Source organism: Ruditapes philippinarum, unplaced genomic scaffold (assembly GCF_026571515.1).
Source record: "Ruditapes philippinarum isolate M1 unplaced genomic scaffold, ASM2657151v2 ctg12375_1_1_1_1, whole genome shotgun sequence".
Lineage (NCBI taxonomy): Eukaryota > Metazoa > Mollusca > Bivalvia > Venerida > Veneridae > Ruditapes > Ruditapes philippinarum.
In genome coordinates this window covers 1-19,105 of record NW_026857166.1, presented here as the reverse complement: position 1 = coordinate 19,105, position 19,105 = coordinate 1, and the positions used below count along the sequence as shown (strand labels likewise).

Sequence of the window (19,105 nt, the reverse complement as noted above, 5' to 3'; positions counted from 1 at the left end):
ACGAAGTTTTCGTGCATAACAGTAGTCAAGTTATATGTCAGTTCAGCTTTGGGTACTGACCATTCTAAACGTCGATTATTTTTGTATGATGGAAAATGACAGCATGGCTTGTCTTCACCGCGCGAAACTTCACGGGTTGAAATCCAACCTCAACGTGTTCTTGACGAATAACAAACTCAGCGGGAAGAAGTTCAATCATTGTTCAAAACAAGAACTTCAGGGCAACACCTTCAACGTGGCTTCAGAAGTCAAGAAGTTGAGATCAGAACAAGACCTCGCCTGGAAATTCCAGGGTAACAAGATTCAATTTATTTTCAATTCAATTGGGGGCTGGGACACGGTCAGATCATACGAGGCAAACCCAATCGCAAGCGACTCAGAAGATGATGCCAAAATCAACAAGGCAGAAAATCGTGCGCTTAAACAAAAAAGGTCGAGTTTTAGGGGCGGCAAGTCTTACGATAATCATCCTGGCACATCTGGCTACTATCACGGCAAACATGGGGAGCAATTCAAGATTTATTAGACCGTGATCTTATAGAAAAATGTTCAGCTCCACCGTTTATTGTTAACCCATTAACAGTGTCTGAAAATTCTAATAAGAATAAAGAATTAAACGATTGATTTTAGATACAAGCATATTTGGAAACAGTCGGTCAAATTTGAGTATAGCGACCCAAGTGCTTTCCGCAATTAAATATGAATTTATGAAATGATAATTGTGTTTGGTTGTTTTCTCTTAGTTAAGGAAACGAAGTTTAAGGTTTAAGGAAAAATCAGCTCTTAATAAAACGCTGATAGCGCTTTCAGTGCTTTGATTGTACTCGTATTATGCAGTCGCAACTTTTCGGTCATTGGGCGATTAGAATGGTGTTCCGAATTTATAACGCGGAAGTTGACAAAATAGGCTAAACATACATGTAATTTAAATTTATCCAGCTGCCAACAATTAACATTTCACTTTAACAGTTTAAGTTTCTTTTTGTTTACAGCAAGGTATGTATGTTTTCCATGCTAAAGTGACACTTTGCTCACTTTTTTCGTTGTAAAGTTGAGTTGAATAAGTTATTTGAAAATAATTATCATAAATTATTCAGTTATTATGTCCACTTTAGTGTAGTCTCAATTTTTCGACGGCAAGACAGACCGATTTTATAATCTGATATTTCATAGATGTAAGGGCGACCATCGTACATATAAAGAAAGACCTAAAGCGCACAATTTGTTGGGCTAACTTTACTGTAGACCGGGAGCTAGTTTGTACCGGGAATGTCCAGATATTACAAACCATACTTATATAAAAAATTTCTTGTGTATGCAAGTGTTTTTCACATTAATTTTATACAAAATATAGCATTTTTTGAAGAAAATTCAAAGTTTTAATAACCCTATTCACATTAGCTTAAGGTCTTCAGCGTACTGTACCCGTTTATATATATGACATGACGTGAACTGATGAAAAACAAAAATGTTAAAAAGCGGCTTATAAAGTTTTGGAAGCCAGAACTATATTCACATAAATGTGTTTTACATATAAAAACGATTTCGAGATGTTTCGGCCCCAAGACATATCGACCCCAAATTACCCCAAGACATTTTGGCCCTTTACCAAATCGGCCCCAGAATAAGTGTAGTTGTGTTTTAAACGGGGTATATTAAAATTTCATAGTTATAACAATCATAAATGACAATTTTCATGAAGTGGAATGCCACTTTCCAAGTACCTTGAAAGGGAAAAGAGTCAACTCGGCCCTATACCAACTCGGCATGGGTCAACTCGGCACGGGTCAACTCGGCCCACTTTACAAAAATATATATAACATATTAACTTTGCTTTGCATGTTGTTAAGGTAAATGAATAATTAGAAATATCTCATTATTATATAATTATACATTGTGCTTCTTCTGAAATAAAGTATATTAAAAAAAAAGTTATTTATCTGTCTTGCAGATTTTATAAAATTAATAAAGATTCTAATAAAATGTGTTTCCTTAGATGCATTTTGTTTGTAAAGTAATATTAAAAGAAATATGAAACAAAAACGTGTTTACTTAATATCATAAGCTTCTAATTAAATCTTCCGTATAAGCATTGATTGCTGCTGAAATTCATTTACACATGTCACATGTTTTTTTTCTTCTATCAAATAGAAAGACCTTGTCTGTGCATTATCTAGTTAAAGTAATAAAGAACAGAACAGAAGTTAAATATGTAGAAATACAGTGAGATACGCAATGGATTATCTTTACTCGCAATTCTACTGATAAGAAAAGCTTGTCTGCTGCTAGTTCGAAACTGTCAATTCGTGTATTATAAATAATTACAATAATTAGAATAAATAGTGTAAACACAAACCTAAATATTAATAATGGAAAAGTGGGCCGATTTGACCCGTGCCGAGTTGGAATTGGGCCGAGTACGTTTTAGGGCCGAGCTGACCCGGATTCCCTTGAAAGATTTACAGTACCTCTTATATATTTAACGTAAAAGCAAAACCATCAACAATTAGATACTTGTTGCATTTAATGTTAACTTCAATGTTTATAAATATCTCACAATAAATAGCTACTCGTAATTATTTCATTGAAAAATCTAACACATTTAATTATCAGGTAAGGAAAGTTAGTTGTTCATGCACGTGAAAATCAAAACATTCGGTCATGTAATTTTACAATGAAAAGAAAACAGAAGCCATAATATCTATAATTCTTTTGTCACTGTCAACATTGTTTGATTAAACTAATTAATAAATATAAAGCAGGTACATGGCATTTATAATTTGGTTTCAGTCTTTCAATCACTTTTATAACATCTAGCATCTATCATTATCTAATAACAATAATAATTAAAAATATTATCAGGAGATTATAGCAAACCGTTTTTTTTAATTTTTTGAAATTTTCTCTGATATTACTTACATAAAGCTATAAACAGTTAATTAGTTACACCTTGAAAAAAATACGTAGGCCTATAGTTTAATTAAGATAAAATAATAATGTTTTCTAAGGAATAATTGTAATTAACTTTCTTAATCAAGAAGTTTTAGTGGTTTGTTTTATAAATTAAGGATTAACCTGCCTTTATTGTTTGTTACACCTTTAAAAACATTAACGTATATATCTAAATGGTTCAAGAGATCAAAACATAATAAATAATTATTTAAAGAATTAAAGTGTCATAATTGTTTAATTGTAATTAAATTAATTGTTGTTAATTAATTTAATTAATTGTCTGTACTATATAGTAGGGCCGAAACGTCTGGCGGAAAAGGGCCTAAAAGTCCAGGGGCCGATTTTTCCACTGGGGCCGATTTGGTTTGGGGCCTAAACGTCCTGTTTGCATAAAAACCAGTAACATTGCTAACGATTTGGACCCAACATGATATTTTGAATGTGTTTGCAAATGCTTATCAAATTGTTACCCTTTAACTGTGTGATAACTAATAAATATTGAATAGAACTTTAGTATCATTATCAGTAATTGACCATTTACATAATTTTTTTACTTTTTATTGATTGCTTAAAAGTCATTCCTGGTATTAAGTATTTAAAAACAAAGATTGCAACCACTCATATGAGTTTATTTACAGAACTATCTTTTTGATGTATAGTTACAATTTCTTTTTGATGATTGTTATTTCATCAAAAAATGGTACCTTCTACAGAAAATAACTATTTTATCCTAGATTTTTTCTGTATTATAATTATGATGGTTGGCCAAATAAGGCTTACACTCTCGGTAGATAGTACAACCAGGATAAATAGAATCTAAGTATTTTCATTGTGTGTCCAACTTAAAGCAATTTGTATGTAAGACATCAAGATTTGTTTTGAACGGTCGATGTAACTAAACGGTTGGACGGTAGGACAAAACAGAAAGTTAAATGGGTCAAAACGTTTGTACACATAATCTGGGACTTATGTCCCAGGCATAATTATTTAGGCTAGCCAATAATGGACAAATTATCATAAACATAAATTATAAACCATTGTTATTATACAATGTTGTTATATCAGACCTATTTTAAGCTCACCTGTCACAAAGTGACAGGGTGAGCTTTTGTGATCGCGTTTTGTCCGGCGTCTGTCCGTCCGTCGTCTTAAGCCAATTTCATCCAAACTTCACAGGAATGTTCCTTTGGTGGTCACCTTTAAAAATTGTTCAAAGAATTTAATTCCATGCAGTACTCTGGTTGCCATGGCAACAGAAAGAAAGAACTTTAAATATCTTCTTTTAAAGAACCAAAAGAGCTACAGCTAAGATATTTAGCATGAATCATGTTGTATTGGGTGTCTACCAAGTTTGTTCAAATAAAAGCCCTGGGGTCAAAATTGGCCCCGCCCTGGGGGTCATTGATTTTCCCTATATGCATATAGTAAAAAAACTTAAAAAAATCTTCTTTTAAAGAACTCAAAGAGCTATGGCTAAGATATTTAGCATCAAACATGCTCTAATAGGTGTCTACCAAGTTTGTTCAAATAAAAGCCCTGGGGTCAAAATTGGCCCCGCCCGGGGGTCATTGATTTTCCCTATATGCATATAGTAAAAACTTTAAAAAATTTCTTTTAAAGAACCCAAAGAGCTAGAGCTAAGATATTTAGCATGAAACATGTTCTAATGGGTGTCTACCAAGTTTGTTCAAATAAAAGCCCTGGGGTCAAAATTGGCCCCGCCCCGGGGGTCATTGATTTTCCCTATATGCATGTAGTAAAGACTTAAAAAATCTTATTTTAAAGAACTCAAAGAGCTATGGCTAAGATATTTAGCATCAAACATGTTCTAATAGGTGTCTACCAAGTTTGTTCAAATAAAAGCCCTGGGGTCAAAATTGGCCCCGCCCCAGGGGGTCATTGATTTTCCCTATATGCATATTGTAAAAACTTAAAAAATCTTCTTTTAAAGAACCAAAAGAGTTAGAGCTAAGATATTTAGCATGAAACATGTTCTAATAAGTGTCTACCAAGTTTGTTCAAATAAAAGCCCTGGGGTCAAAATTGGCCCCGCCCCATGGGGTCATTGATTTTCCCTATATGCATATAGTAAAAACTTTAAAAATCTTCTTTTAAAGAACTCAAAGAGCTATGGCTAAGATATTGAGCATCAAACATGTTCTAATAGGTGTCTACTAAGTTTGTTCAAATAAAAGCCCTTGGGTCAAAATTGGCCCCACCCCAGGGGGTCATTGATTTTCCCTATATGCATATTGTAAAAACTTAAAAAATCTTCTTTTAAAGAACCAAAAGAGTTAAAGCTAAGATATTTAGCATGAAACATGTTCTAATAAGTGTCTACCAAGTTTGTTCAAATAAAAGCCCTGGGGTCAAAATTGGCCCCGCCCCATGGGGTCATTGATTTTCCCTATATGCATATAGTAAAAAAACTTAAAAATCTTCTTTTAAAGAACTCAAAGAGCTATGGCTAAGATATTTAGCATCAAACATGTTCTAATAGGTGTCTATCAAGTTTGTTCAAATAAAAGCCCTGGGGTCAAAATTGGCCCCGCCCCGGGGGATCATTGATTTTCACTATATGCATATAGTAAAAACTTAAAAAATCTTCTTTTAAAGAACTTAAAGAGCTATGGCTAAGATATTTAGCATCAAACATGTTTTCATAGGTGTCTACCAAGTTTGTTCAAATAAAAGCCCTGGGGTCAAAATTGGCACTGCCCCCGGGGTCATTGATTTTCCTTATATGTGTATAGCAAAAACTTAAAAAATCTTCTTTGGAAAAACCCAAATAGCTAGAGTTAAGATATTAAGCATGAAACATCTTTTAGTGAATGTCTACAAAGTTTGTTCAAATAAAAGACCTGGGGTCAAAATTGGCCCCGCCCCGGGGGTCATTGATTTTCTTTATATGTGTATAGCAAAAACTTAAAAATCTTCTTTGAAAAAACCCAAATAGCTAGAGTTTAGATATTAAGCATGAAACATCTTCTAGTAAGTGTTTACAAAGTTTGTTCAAATAAAAGCCCTGGGGTCAAAACTGGCCCAGCCCCAGGGGTGTCATTGTTTTTAACTATATGTGTATAGTAAAAACTTAAAAAAAATCTTCTTTTAAAAAGCCCAATGAGCTAGAGCTTAGATGTTTAGCATGAAACATCTTCTTATGGGTGTCTACCGAGTTTGTGCAAATAAAAGCCCTTGGGTTAAATTGGCCCTGCAACGTTGGGGGGGGGGGGGGCCTTTTTACAGGTGAGTGACCACAGGGCCATCATGGCCCTCTTGTTTATTTATAATTGTTGAAGAGACCATTTTCCCAGAGGTAAATAGATGTAATTCAGGAGTTAGACATGTTAGAGGATAAACTCAATGCTGATATCTATTACCCGATACCATTACCCCCAACGCATTCACATGCAATGGCATGCTTGTATGCATGATATTTAGATCAAAATTCTGATAATTAAACAGATTTTCGTCGCACTGCCTACTTATCTGTACACAGGTGGTGTAAGTGGATAACCCTTTAACAGCCTCACATGTAAGTAATTTTGCGCGGACGGAATCCCCCAAAGTTAACAAAGTCACGTTTTGACAACACACAGGTGAAAGTGATTTAAAATGAAAATTTTTATACCTACTGCCAAGTTGTCTCATTTATGCATCTGCTTGATTGAAGAATGTAAGAAAAATACGGTACTGCTTCTGTACGGGAACTGCTCGCATGCCAGTATAGCTGGTAAATGAGGCCAGGTATTGCACTCAACGCCCAAATTTTCAATGTCAACATTCTTGAAATAGACATTAAAATATTACTGTTTAAATAAATTTAATAACTTAATTAAATATAGAAGAGACATAGTTTACATTTATTGTTGTTATAAAAATGTGACTGATAGATTAACAACCAATGAACAAAGAAAAAAATCTGAATTAAGCATTTTTTGGGGTGTTCGGGTGAGGGGGTTGTCCGGTTTTGGTGGTCTCCAACCCTTTAATGATATTTTTTAAAGTTTTGTCCTGATTACTCCTGTTATACTACTATAATTCATTTGAATGAAACTTTACAGGATTGATAGGTGCCTCAAGTACTGTTGCATATTTAACTGGTTTTTCCAGTTTCTAATTTCTAGGATATTAAACACAGGGGATTTTTATTGATAGGTGAGAATATATTACATTTGTTGATTTTTTTCCTTCTTTCTCTATGTAAAGTTTTCCAAATAATAGGGGGAATTCTCAAAAATATGAGTGAATCCCCCCATCCCCACTCCTAGAATAGACACTGTTTTCCAGCTGAATGATTTTTTTTTGAAGTATGGCCCTTGAATAAAAATAAAAAGCATTTTGGCATGTTTCTTAAATGATTTTTGCATCTCCTGTTACACAGTAGCTGCAACATGCAATTGGCTGTCATAAGAGGACACATGTGATCTTGTTGTATATGGCATATGTATGAAGTTGTATTGGTCAGTTAAATTCTTTCTTATAAATTTATTCAACAATGTTGTCCCAGATTTATTCAACAATGGTAATATGTTTTTAAAGTATTGTTTTATAGAATGTCTTATTTTGAAAATGGCAGTAAATGTTTCATGTAATTTCAATTGTTTCTATAATTACAGACTGTGGCTTAACTAGGAATAGAGGAAGAAACACCTTAAATCATGAATACAGTTTCATATGAAGATTTTGTGGGAGACACATATCCCCTAAAAAAAGGTATTTTAGTGACAATTTTTTCGAAAATTTCTCCTCATGTTGAGGGACCTGCTCCTAAAGGAATTAAGGGAGAAAGGAAACTTCAAACAACAACACAGAATGATATTGATGCTGAGTATTTAGTGAAACTTTTCAAAGAAGTTCATCATCAAGAAACCGCAGAAGTTAAAATTTACAATCACCAAACTAAAGATGATGTGACAAAGTACATACAAGAGTTAGACAGCTCACAGGGATCCTCTGACTATGATGTTTTCATATTTGTTTTTCTCACGTATATGTCAAAACCAACCAAAAACACTAAATATAGGGATGAAAGAATTCACCTCAAAGGTGGAATGTATTCTATGGAGGATTTTTACAATGTTGCAAAAAAGTCGGCAGTTATGAGAATGAAACCAAAGATATTTCTGGTTCAATCCGATGATCTCAGCTTATGTATTGAGAAGGAAATTGTTGCAGGCCCGGAATTGGTAATTGAAAAGAAAATTCCACAGGATGCGGATAGGCTGATAATAATGTCAGACATTCCACAGAAGCTTGCCAATCCTGATAAAAATTCAGAAGAAAAGCATCCATCGTTCATGATTAAAGCATTTGGGGAGACACTGATGGAGAATAGCAAGCTTGCACCAGAAAAAAGGCTTGATTTGTTGTCTCTGACGCCGTTGATGAATCAGAAAGTGAAAAACAAAATTGATGAAATCAAAAGAGAAGATTTAAGTGTGCCTCTCGTAACATCTACTCTCACAAAATTGATCAGAATTTAAATGATGAATATTTTCATTTGAATTTAAATTCAAATGGTCGTGAACTTTGCTTCTTTTTAAAGGGCTGATTTCAACATACATTACAGAGTTGCAGCCCCTGAAAGGACAGAAATAGATGTAAAAATATATGAATACATGTGTAAAAAGTTGTAAAATCATTAATAGACTCTTAATCCAAAAGTGCACATTTGTTATTTGACAAGAAACAATTTTTATTGTGTGATTCAAACATGTCATTGGGACCAATAATTACCTAGCTATGAGGGTCACTTATTTTATGAAGACTTACGTAACTTGTGTTTTTAAAAAGCTTCTGTTCAGAAAATATAAGGCTTAGAGGCTTGACATTCAATATGTATTGTAATCAAGTAATTTACATTTTTCCTCAAATAGTTACACTGGGGCCGAAATCGGCCATGTAGAAATTGCCCATGTCGAGGAATCAGTCATGTAGCTCTATTATAATGTAGAAAGTCTTGATGAAAAGAACACATAAAAGGACTTAAGCTTTCAAGCTTAACAGTCATTATATTTGAGATATCAGATACATGAATATGTAAATAAACTTAACCCTTAATAAAATATTATCCTGACCTATGACCTTCAAATTTTGATCACATTTATGTTTTTTTTGCTCACCTGAGCACAAAGTGTTCAAAGATGCACTTTTGTGATAACAGTTTGTTTGTTATTCTTTGTCTGTCATTACCCATAATTTCTTTAAATAACTAATCATCCTTAACCATTTGATGGATTTTGATTAAACTTCACAAGGATCCTTTACAAAAGTTATATAAATGGATCCATACCGCCTCCGTGGTCGAGGGGTTAGAGTCGATGACTTCTAATTCAGGTACCTCTCTGGCGTGGGTTCGATCCCTGGGAGATGCTTTGGTAGTTTAGCACGGAGGAAGATAGTCTAGTGCTGGTGTAACTCTCCAGGAATGATGGTTAGGAAACCACCCGCCTATATGACTGAAATACTGTTGGGAAAAGGTGTAAAATGAAACAAACAAACAAACAAATTTTCCAGTCCGCTTCCTGGAACCAACCAGTACTGTGTCATATGTGAACCGATAAGGCCTCGAACCCATGATCTCTGGGTTGAGAGGCAGACACCTTAACCACTAGGCCACCACTCCACTTTTAAACAAACAATATAAATGGATCCAGTCTGATGCACAAGTAGGTCACAGGAGCTAAAAATAAACTTTAATGATGAAAAATCTAAGAAAGTACAACTCACAGAGATTAGATATTTAGCATGTAGTATCAGCTTGTGGTCCTCTTCTAATTAAAGTTATATAAATCCTTTCCCCTGGGTCAAAATTGATCCTGCCCCAGGGTAATTTACTTTATATAGACTACTATAGGACAATACATGTAAGTTTTCTAAGTATTTTTGTAAAACTGCAATGCCCAGAGCTTAGATATTTGGCATTAAACATTGCCCAGTGGACCTCAACAAAAGCTATAGTACTCCCCGCGGGTACCGTGTCCTTGCCCATTCCGATGTAATCAGAAAATTTGTTTCTTTACATATTGAATGCCACCAAATACAATGTACTGTTTCCACCATTAAAGTGAAAGTGGAAGTGCTGCTTTTTGTGAAGTTGGAGAAATTGTTAAAAAAAATTTTCATTTCAAATAAATTCTGTCATTGGTAGGAAAATCCAAAGCTGCCAGTGTGTTAAAAATACTTCTGCACTTCCTAATTTTTGAGTTATTTCCCTTTGTTAATTTTCATACTTTATTTTTGTCCGGGCCATTTCTACTAATGTATAAAAGCTATGGACTTGAAACTTCATAGGATGATAGATCTCATTAAGAAGAAGTGCAGTGCACAAGAACAAGTACTCTGCATTTCTTATTTTTTGAGTTATTGCCCTTTGTTAATTTTCATACTTTATTTTTGTCCGGGCCATTTCTCCGAAAGTATAAAAGCTTTGGACTTGAAACTTCATAGGATGATAGATCTCATTAAGAAGTAGTGCAGTGCCCAAGAACTAGTACTCTGAATTTCTTATTTTTTGAGTTCTGGCCCTTTGTTAATTTTCATACTTTATTTTTGTCCAGGTCATTTCTCCTCGAGTATGAAAGCTATACACATGAAACTTCATAGGATGATAGATCTCATTAAAAATAATTGCAGTGTACAAGGACCGGTACTCTGCATTTCTTATTTTTGAGTTTTCACCCTTTATATATTTTCATACTTTATTTTTGACCAGGCTATTTCTCATAAATTATAAAAGACATGGACTTGAAACTTCATAAAATGATAGATCTTATTGATAATAAGTGGTGCAGTGCATAGAAACTGCCGCTCTGCACTTATTATTTTTTGAGTTATTGACCTTTGTTAGTTTTCGTATTTCATTTTTGTCCTGAACATTTCTCCGAAACTATATTGTTCGCAAGGCGACACATCCGACTCGCGGAGTTCTAGTTATAGTATTATAGCAATTTGAACTTGTAACGGGAGACTTTTCAATGAAAACAGCCATTTTTCACAAAATGCTCATGAAGTAATGGGTTAACAGTTTGTAAAAATGATTATTAGAGACAAAAATATCTTCAAGCTGGTCTGCATCCTGTAGGGTACTTCATTGTCATGTGATATTCATATAATAATCACTTCATTGGCTAAACTAAACAGTAGAATTTCAGAAATACTTGAAGGGGTTGAGATAAGGTTCTTTCTTTTAAGAGGCCGTGTCAATTTTATAAATGAGGGTTGTGCTTTTCAAGTAGGAAAAAGAACTTTTTAAATTGTTGAATTTCAGTCAAACTTTACAAAAATGTTACATAAAGTTTAAAGTGTACATTTGTAAAGAATTTTGATAAAGATTTATTCTTATTTATACTAAAAGACCTCTTGAATGCTTAGAGGTTTGAGAACTGGTTTGCCCACGATAGATCATATTAGTGTTTGCAGACGACAGTAACACTACTGTATGTATTTACAAGGGGGCATAATCTGCTGATAGACGATAGGCCTACTTTAAGTATGGGGTGTGAAAATAAATATTCATTCATAGATCTTATCACAGACTAATCCAACTAATTAGACTTGTCAAAGAGACATCCAGATAATTTTGGACGGGCGATGTCCTTTTCCACTGAAAAAAAATAGAAGAGGGAGTTTTCACAGTGTTTTACCTTGTAGTGGCAATTTAATACTTTTAATCTACCATCAGGATAAATGAGCAGTAAAAGTCACCAGGATAAGTTTTAAGAGATGTCTGCAACCAGAGACGTTAAAATATATGTCTCTACTTCAACTGTTTGAAAATAGGTGAAAAAAGCTGTGAGTAAAATGGGTCAAACTGTTCACACCTAACTAATAAAAAGGCTATGAGTATGAGCATAACAGATCACCTGTTATCCCTTGCACTGCTTTGTTAAAGTGAGAAAAGATTAATTCATCAATACTTGAATAAATTATATAAAACTTAAAAAAAAAGTAAAAAAAAATCATTTATGTAAACAATATTAAGATTTTAATCATGTTTTCTAAAAATGAGCTAGATATTGGATAGTCCTTCATTGAAAGACATCGCATTTTCTTTTTTTACAGTTTGACGTTTATCGGAAAATGCGAATTTGACCCTTGTAAAAAAAAGCTTCAAATCCCCGGTTACGTCTAAATATTTGGACCAGATATTGGGTTGGCGAATATTGGCAAAAGACTGGTGCTAAGTAACTTCTCCTTATAAATCTCAAGGGACTCTAGACATTTCTCAGAAGAATAATGTCATCTACTGTCTCCATAGTAAAATGTCAGAATTTGTGACTGATCATTTTGGGCACAATTATGACCTTTTGTTTTTTTATCACACTTGATATAGAGGAATAAATTCCCTATTACATCACTCAGGAGTTTTCATACAAACTTTTACAGAACTGAAATCAAGTGCCCAGGTAAATCTTGTCAGAGAAGTAGGATGAAGTAGGGTTATACTCAGAGCCCTTACACATACATGTATTGTCAGAGTTGTATGATTTGATCATTTTTAGCATAATTATGGCCCTTTGTTGTCAGTTGTTTTATCATATAAGAGAAATGCTCTGTTATGTGTCACTACTATTACATTGACCAACTTGGACATCAGAACTGTTCATCAAATGTTCTTCGTTTTAAAATAGATTTGAAAAGCTGAAAATATGATTTTTTAACAATTTCCTGTAACATGTTTATGAGGAAGAGTGGAGGGGGGGGGGGAGGTATATAATTGTATTTAGCATTTTAGGCTATTATTAGATTATTGGTAAGATTTCAAGAAAAACAGATATAAATGAGATACTGATATTGATTTTTTTCAGATACTAAGATGGCCCTGAAGGGTGTAAAGGTTATAGTCAGCTGGCAGGCCTAGCTCCTGCCCCATTCTGTGGAATGAGATCTTGTCAGATTTTGGTGCCAATGTTACCAGGATTGATAGGGTACTTGTATTGTCAGTTCAAATAATTAATGGGTATTTTAAATAAACATACATCTCCAACCCTTACACTGCTAAATTTGGAATGGACTTGTCCATCTTTCAGTCTGGACAAAACCAGATCAATTTGGACAAAACCATTCATTACTTATAATTTAGGGAAATTTTCAAAAGTACATAAATAGCAAATAGTGCACACCATGATCAGATGGCACAGGTGTGGGTAGATTCAGTTCTGGCCAGCAGAGTAAAGGTTAAATAAACATTCATACAATTCTTTAAAGGTAACGTCAGTCATATTATATTGAAAAGGTGATTTTTAAGTTAAAGATCAAGACCAATATGGCACACCTTACCTTGATTCATATTGATTATCAGTTTGAGCTATTTTTATCATTAAGTTCATGTATAATCTTTATAATAAACATATGGCCAATATTTTATTTATTTATTTTTTTTTGCTGTTTCAGTAACTAATTAGAAATGTGTAACTTGTGCATTCACTAAAACATTGCTTTGAGTTACTTTATTTTCAGTGAAAGAGGGTAAAAAATGAAGTTTATAATTGATTTTAACAGTTTTTTATTTACAAATTTGACAAATGATGTTTCAAGTTTTTATGTGTATTTATTGTACATTTGTATGATCTTGAATTTATGATTTGTTTTCCATTTTAACCAGACTCCACAAAAAGGTTCAAGTACTGTATACAGTTTGGATACAATGTCTAGAGGGAAGAAGTCTGTTTCTGTAGACTTAAAACAGCCTGAAGGAGTCAATTTAGTGAGAAAACTGTGCTCCAGGGCTGATGTTGTTATTGAACCATCTAGAAAAGGTAACGTTTAAATGGACCAGTCATTTGTTACATTGGCCATGGCACCTTTGGAATAGTGGGCTTTGGCTTAATCATGAGTCCTATTAGATATAAACTTCAGTTGTTTGAATAAAAAGTTATATTGAACTAATTCATCAAATGCGCTCATGTACATTTAGTATCTCATTGTGTACCAGACAAGCTTCTGGCTGACAATTCTCAGCTTATCTACGCTAGACTGACTGGTTTTGGACAGAAGGGACCACTCTCTATGAAGGCAGGCCATGATATTAATTATATAGCTATATCAGGTATGTTGAAATACAGTTTAATAACTAAACTTCATACGCAATAATAGTCAATAATCGGGTATATTTGGTTTAAACATATTTATTTAAGCTTGATTATGAAACAAGTTCTTGCAACTTATATTAATCACTTTTGAGTCCTACCGCCTCCATGGTTGAGGGGTTATAGTTGTTGACTTCTAATCCAGTTACCTCTCTGGCGTGGGTTCAATCCCTGGGAGATGCTTTGGTAGTTTAGCACGGAGGAAGATAGTCTAGTGCTGGTGTAACTCTCCAGGAATGATGGTTAGGAAACCACCCGCCTATATGACTGAAATACTGTTGGGAAAAGGTGTAAAATGAAACAAACAAACAAACAAATTTTCCAGTCCGCTTCCTGGAACCAACCAGTACTGTGTCATATGTGAACCGATGAGGGCTCGAACCCATGATCTCTGGGTTGAGAGGCAGACACCTTAACCACTAGGCCACCACTCCACTTTTACAATTAGGTATATCTTACATGACCATGTCTATTCATATAAACCTCTACTTATTTTACATTACAAGTATATACAACTGTAAAGTAATGTAATTTCTTTCAGCATTGCCATTACTGGATTTTACTTTTAAGCAAAACTGATACAGTATTTGTTTCTATTTGGCTGTATCAGAAAATATAAGCAGTGAATGTTGCTGAATATTTAATACTTTAATATTATTTATAAATCCATCAATGTTTGCAAGCTCAAACCTCTTACCTTTACCCCTAAAGGAGTGCTGTCACAGCTTGGCAGGAAACACGAGAACCCATACCCACCAATCAACCTGCTGGCGGACTTTGCCGGTGGAGGACTGATGTGTGCACTGGGTATGGCCATGGCATTGTATGAAAGAACAAATTCAGGTGAAGGTCAGGTCATAGATGCTAATATGGTGAACGACTCAGCTTATATGTGTTAGTACATTTTTATTAGCATTATGATGTAATGTAACAGAACGATTTTATTAACCAGTTTGCCTGGCCACATTATTTGTGGATTTTAGAAAGTGAATATTGGTATACTCATTTTTGGAAGGATTTTGACCTTTGCTTTATAGAGGAATACATTTCTGTGTGCCATTCAACTTATCTTTCTTAAAGGATCTTAATAAGCTCTTTTATGCAGACTTTTGACATCAAGTTTTTTTTATATTGTTTGGGTTGTGTGATTTGATAACTTTGGCTGACTTAAGGCCCTTTATTATTTTGTTACTGTTGTTATTTTTAACACATAGATGTTTCAAACAGAAGGATACTCTTTTGTGCTCACGTTCATGGCATTACTATGTATTAATCAACATAACTTATGGTTTTAAAATGATAAAAAAAATCATTATTGCACCCAAGTGTGTACATTATATACATGTTTATAAATTCAATTCTAATATGGTTTCCAATATATTTATTGTATAAGAATTCTTCCTTTTGTGCCTGAAATATAATTTATGGAGGGGCACCTGAGTTCTTCTTCCACCAATAAAGCTTGAAAGTCGCAATTTGATCTTTTCCGCATTGGTGCGATTTAAAATCCAACCAACAAACAAAGAATAAGAATTCTAACATGAACTATAGCAGGGTGAGCTTTTGTGATCGCTTTTCGTCCGGCGTCCTTCCGTCCGTCCGTAAACTTTTACTTTAAATGACATCTCCTCATAAACCACTAAGCCAATTTCATTCAAACTTCACAGGAATGTTCCTTTGGTGGTCACCTTTAAAAATTGTTCAAAGAATTTAATTCCATGCAGAACTCTGGTTGCCATGGCAACCGAAAGAAAAAACTTTAAATATCTTCTTTTAAAAAACCATAAGAGCTAGAGCTTAGATATTTGGCATGAAACATCTTCTAGTGAGTGTCTACCAAGTTTGTTCAAATAAAAGCCCTGGGGTCAAAATTGGCCCTGCCCCGGGGGGTCATTGATTTTCCCTATATGCATATAGTAAAAACTTAAAAAATCTTCTTTTAAAGAACCCAAAGAGCTAGAGCTAAGATATTTAGCATGAAATATGTTCTAATGGGTGTCTACCAAGTTTGTTCAAATAAAAGCCCTGGGGTCAAAATTGGCCCCGCCCGGGGGGTCATTGATTTCCTATATGCATATAGTAAAAACTTAAAAAATCTTCTTTTAAAGAACTCAAAGAGCTATGGCTAAGGTATTGAGCATCAAACATGTTCTAATAGGTGTCTACCAAGCTGTTCAAATAAAAGCCCTGGGGTCAAAATTGGCACCGCCCCGGGGGTCATTGATTTTCCCTATATGCATATAGTAAAAACTTTAAAATCTTCTTTTAAAGAACCAAAAGAGTTAGAGCTAAGATATTTAGCATCAAACATGTTCTAATAAGTGTCTACCAAGTTTGTTCAAATAAAAGCCCTGGGGTCAAAATTGGCCCCGCCCCGGGGGGTCATTGATTTTCCCTATATGCATATAGTAAAAACTTAAAAATCTTCTTTTAAAGAACTCAAAGAGCTATGGCTAAGATATTTAGCATCAAACATGTTCTAATAGGTGTTTACCAACTTTGTTCAAATAAAAGCCCTGGGGTCAAAATTGGCACCGCCCCGGGGGTCATTGATTTTCCTTATATGTGTATAGCAAAAACTTAAAAAATCTTCTTTGAAAAAACACAAATAGCTAGAGTTAAGATATTAAGCATGAAACATCTTTTAGTGAGTGTCTACAAAGTTTGTTCAAATAAAAGACCTGGGGTCAAAATTGGCCCGGCCCCCGGGGTGTCATTATTTTTAACTTTATGTGTATAGTAAAAACTTTAAAAAAAATCTTCTTTTAAAAAGCCCAATGAGCTAGAGCTTAGATGTTTAGCATGAAACATCTTCTTATAAGTGTCTACCAAGTTTGTGCAAATAAAAGCCCTTGGGTTAAATTGGCCCTGCAACATTGGGGGGGGGGGGGCTATATACACGTGAGCGACCTCAGGGCCATTATGGCCCTCTTGTTTATTTAGTAAATTATTTATATACAATGTATATAGATCTACATGTATTTGAGTTTAGCAATGTAATTTGTGTCCATGTATTATCGCATGATGCCCCGAATTGTCTTTCTGATGGTATTCAGCTGTTATATGCCTGTATCATGTTTTATTGGTAATAATGTACAGTGAGATATCTCACTGTACGCGCACCTCTTTATCAAGTGATGCGCACCTCTTTATCAAGTGATTAAACAGTTATAGTTTACCAAACTTGACTGTTATGTGGAAATTTCATGACCTGTGGCTGCATCTCAGTTTGTTTTTTCTCTATAGAAAATGTTCTCGGCCACTGTTATCAGCATGCTGAATTTTATTGTTGTTGTTACGATATTTCAAGCATGTAATAGTGATTTTTGAAAATGAACAATGGCAGTTCCAACCACATACATGTATTTATAAATAAATAAAGTTTGTCTGTCAGTAAATGGGATGCCTTCTACAGAAATGAAGAATATACATGCTTATTTCACATTTTAAAAGAATACAGTGGTCTCAGCAATTCTTTTTAGAAGATGTACAGTGTAACCCCTCTACAGAGTTAGAGGTGCAACGATTCATCGATGCATCGATACATCGCGATCTGCCCTGTCCTCGATGAATGCATCGTAATGAATTTATAAATTCCAATATATCAGGATGCAATACATATTTCACCACCCGATGCATCGATATAGCGGGAAAGTATCGCAATACACTAATAGTTATGGTATAATGAAAAATACCTTTAATCCTTAAGTAAAAATTAAAAATCCTTGAGTAATAAGTAATGTAAATTGTTGAAAGCTCAAAACTTGAATAAAAGTTATTATAAAAAGTTGAAGGGTTTATTGTTTTGTTATTGTAATAGTTTTATATTACATTCGTAATTATGCTGTGAACAAATGACCAAGTTTTTTATATAGATAAAGTCTGAAAGTCAGTATTGTGATACATATTGCATCGAAACATAAGAATCGCAATAAGCATCGCATTTTATCAAAGTCTGCAATACATATCGTGAATCGCATCGTTTGGAAATGCAAGTATCGTGATATGTATCGTGACAGAAAAAAATGGCAATGCACAGCCCTATACAGAGTGGTCCTCTGAAGAGCAATTATCTCTGTACAACAACAGTTTCAGTTGTACCCAAATCTCACAATATATTAAACTTGGCTCACCAACAACCATAGTTAATATCTTCTCACATTGTTTTAAACTTTACTCAACAACAAACATTATTATCATCTCACAATATATTAAATTTCACTCACCTACAACCAACATAATTGTGTCCTGAAGGGTGTTGCTTTTGCAAAGGTTGTACTGTATGTTAATAATAATTTGCTGTCAAATAGTAAAATACAGATGAATATTTGAAAATGTAATTTTTTTGTATTAAATCACTGAGGAATGTATTTACAATTTTCCCAGGTTTAGGATTGTCTGAAGATGAGATGCCACAGTTTACAGAGTCCGCCATAATGGAGGAAAGATTCAAAGAAATTTTCCTGACAAAAACACGAGATGAATGGACACAAGTTTTTGAAAATTTAGATGCATGCTATGCCCCTATACTCGAGATGGACGAGGCTCAGGCACATGACCATAATAAAGAGACTGAAATATTTCTGACAAATGCCCAAGGAAAAACTGAACCTGCACCGGCGCCGAAATTATCCCGAACACCTGGTGTTCGAACACTTGAGAACCGACCTTTGGTTGGAGAACACACAGAGTCTGTGTTAACAGAGAACGGTATAAGTAAACAGGACTTGGAACATTTGTTAAAAGCAGGCGTTGTGTTTCAAAATGCAAATTCTGCTTCAAAACTGTGATAATATCAGAGATTATAACACTGCAAGTTTGTAACTTGTAACTTTGATTTTCATTAGGTAATTGTGATATTTTAATCTACAAAACATGGCTTTTGTAAAAGTATGAATAAATTTTGCATTTTTTTTCCCCATACTGTGCTGTGAAAAAAAACATATTATAATATATTTTGACAGGTTATATAACTTATTTGTTTGCTACATATAATTACAACATTTTGGCTATGGTCATGCAAGCATTTTTTCACTGGCCCATATAACCCATAATGAATT

The 19,105-nt window shown here is 34.1% G+C and overlaps 2 protein-coding genes across 2 annotated transcripts; both read left to right on the top strand.

Annotated features, from left to right (window-relative positions):
• The first annotated feature begins 924 nt into the window (after positions 1–924).
• LOC132748971 (uncharacterized) lies at positions 925–9,031 on the top strand. Its single transcript, XM_060738633.1, has 2 exons — positions 925–996; positions 7,572–9,031. The coding sequence occupies exon 2, from the start codon at positions 7,614–7,616 to the stop codon at positions 8,436–8,438; it is 825 nt and encodes a 274-aa protein (XP_060594616.1). The 5' UTR covers positions 925–996; positions 7,572–7,613; the 3' UTR covers positions 8,439–9,031.
• A 3,741-nt stretch (positions 9,032–12,772) lies between these two features.
• On the top strand, positions 12,773–19,017 carry LOC132748970 (alpha-methylacyl-CoA racemase-like). Its single transcript, XM_060738632.1, has 5 exons — positions 12,773–12,793; positions 13,562–13,715; positions 13,874–14,005; positions 14,757–14,939; positions 18,432–19,017. The coding sequence occupies exons 1-5, from the start codon at positions 12,773–12,775 to the stop codon at positions 18,833–18,835; spliced, it is 894 nt and encodes a 297-aa protein (XP_060594615.1). The 3' UTR covers positions 18,836–19,017.
• Positions 19,018–19,105: the final 88 nt, after the last annotated feature.

Coding starts and splice junctions, on each gene's coding strand:
- LOC132748970 (XM_060738632.1), top strand. CDS start 12,773: ATGGCCCTGAAGGGTGTAAAG. Junction 13,716..13,873: donor TATTGAACCATCTAGAAAAG/GTAACGTTTAAA, acceptor ATGTACATTTAG/TATCTCATTGTGTACCAGAC. Junction 14,006..14,756: donor TAATTATATAGCTATATCAG/GTATGTTGAAAT, acceptor TTACCCCTAAAG/GAGTGCTGTCACAGCTTGGC.
- LOC132748971 (XM_060738633.1), top strand. CDS start 7,614: ATGAATACAGTTTCATATGAAGATTTTGTGGGAGACACATATCCCCTA.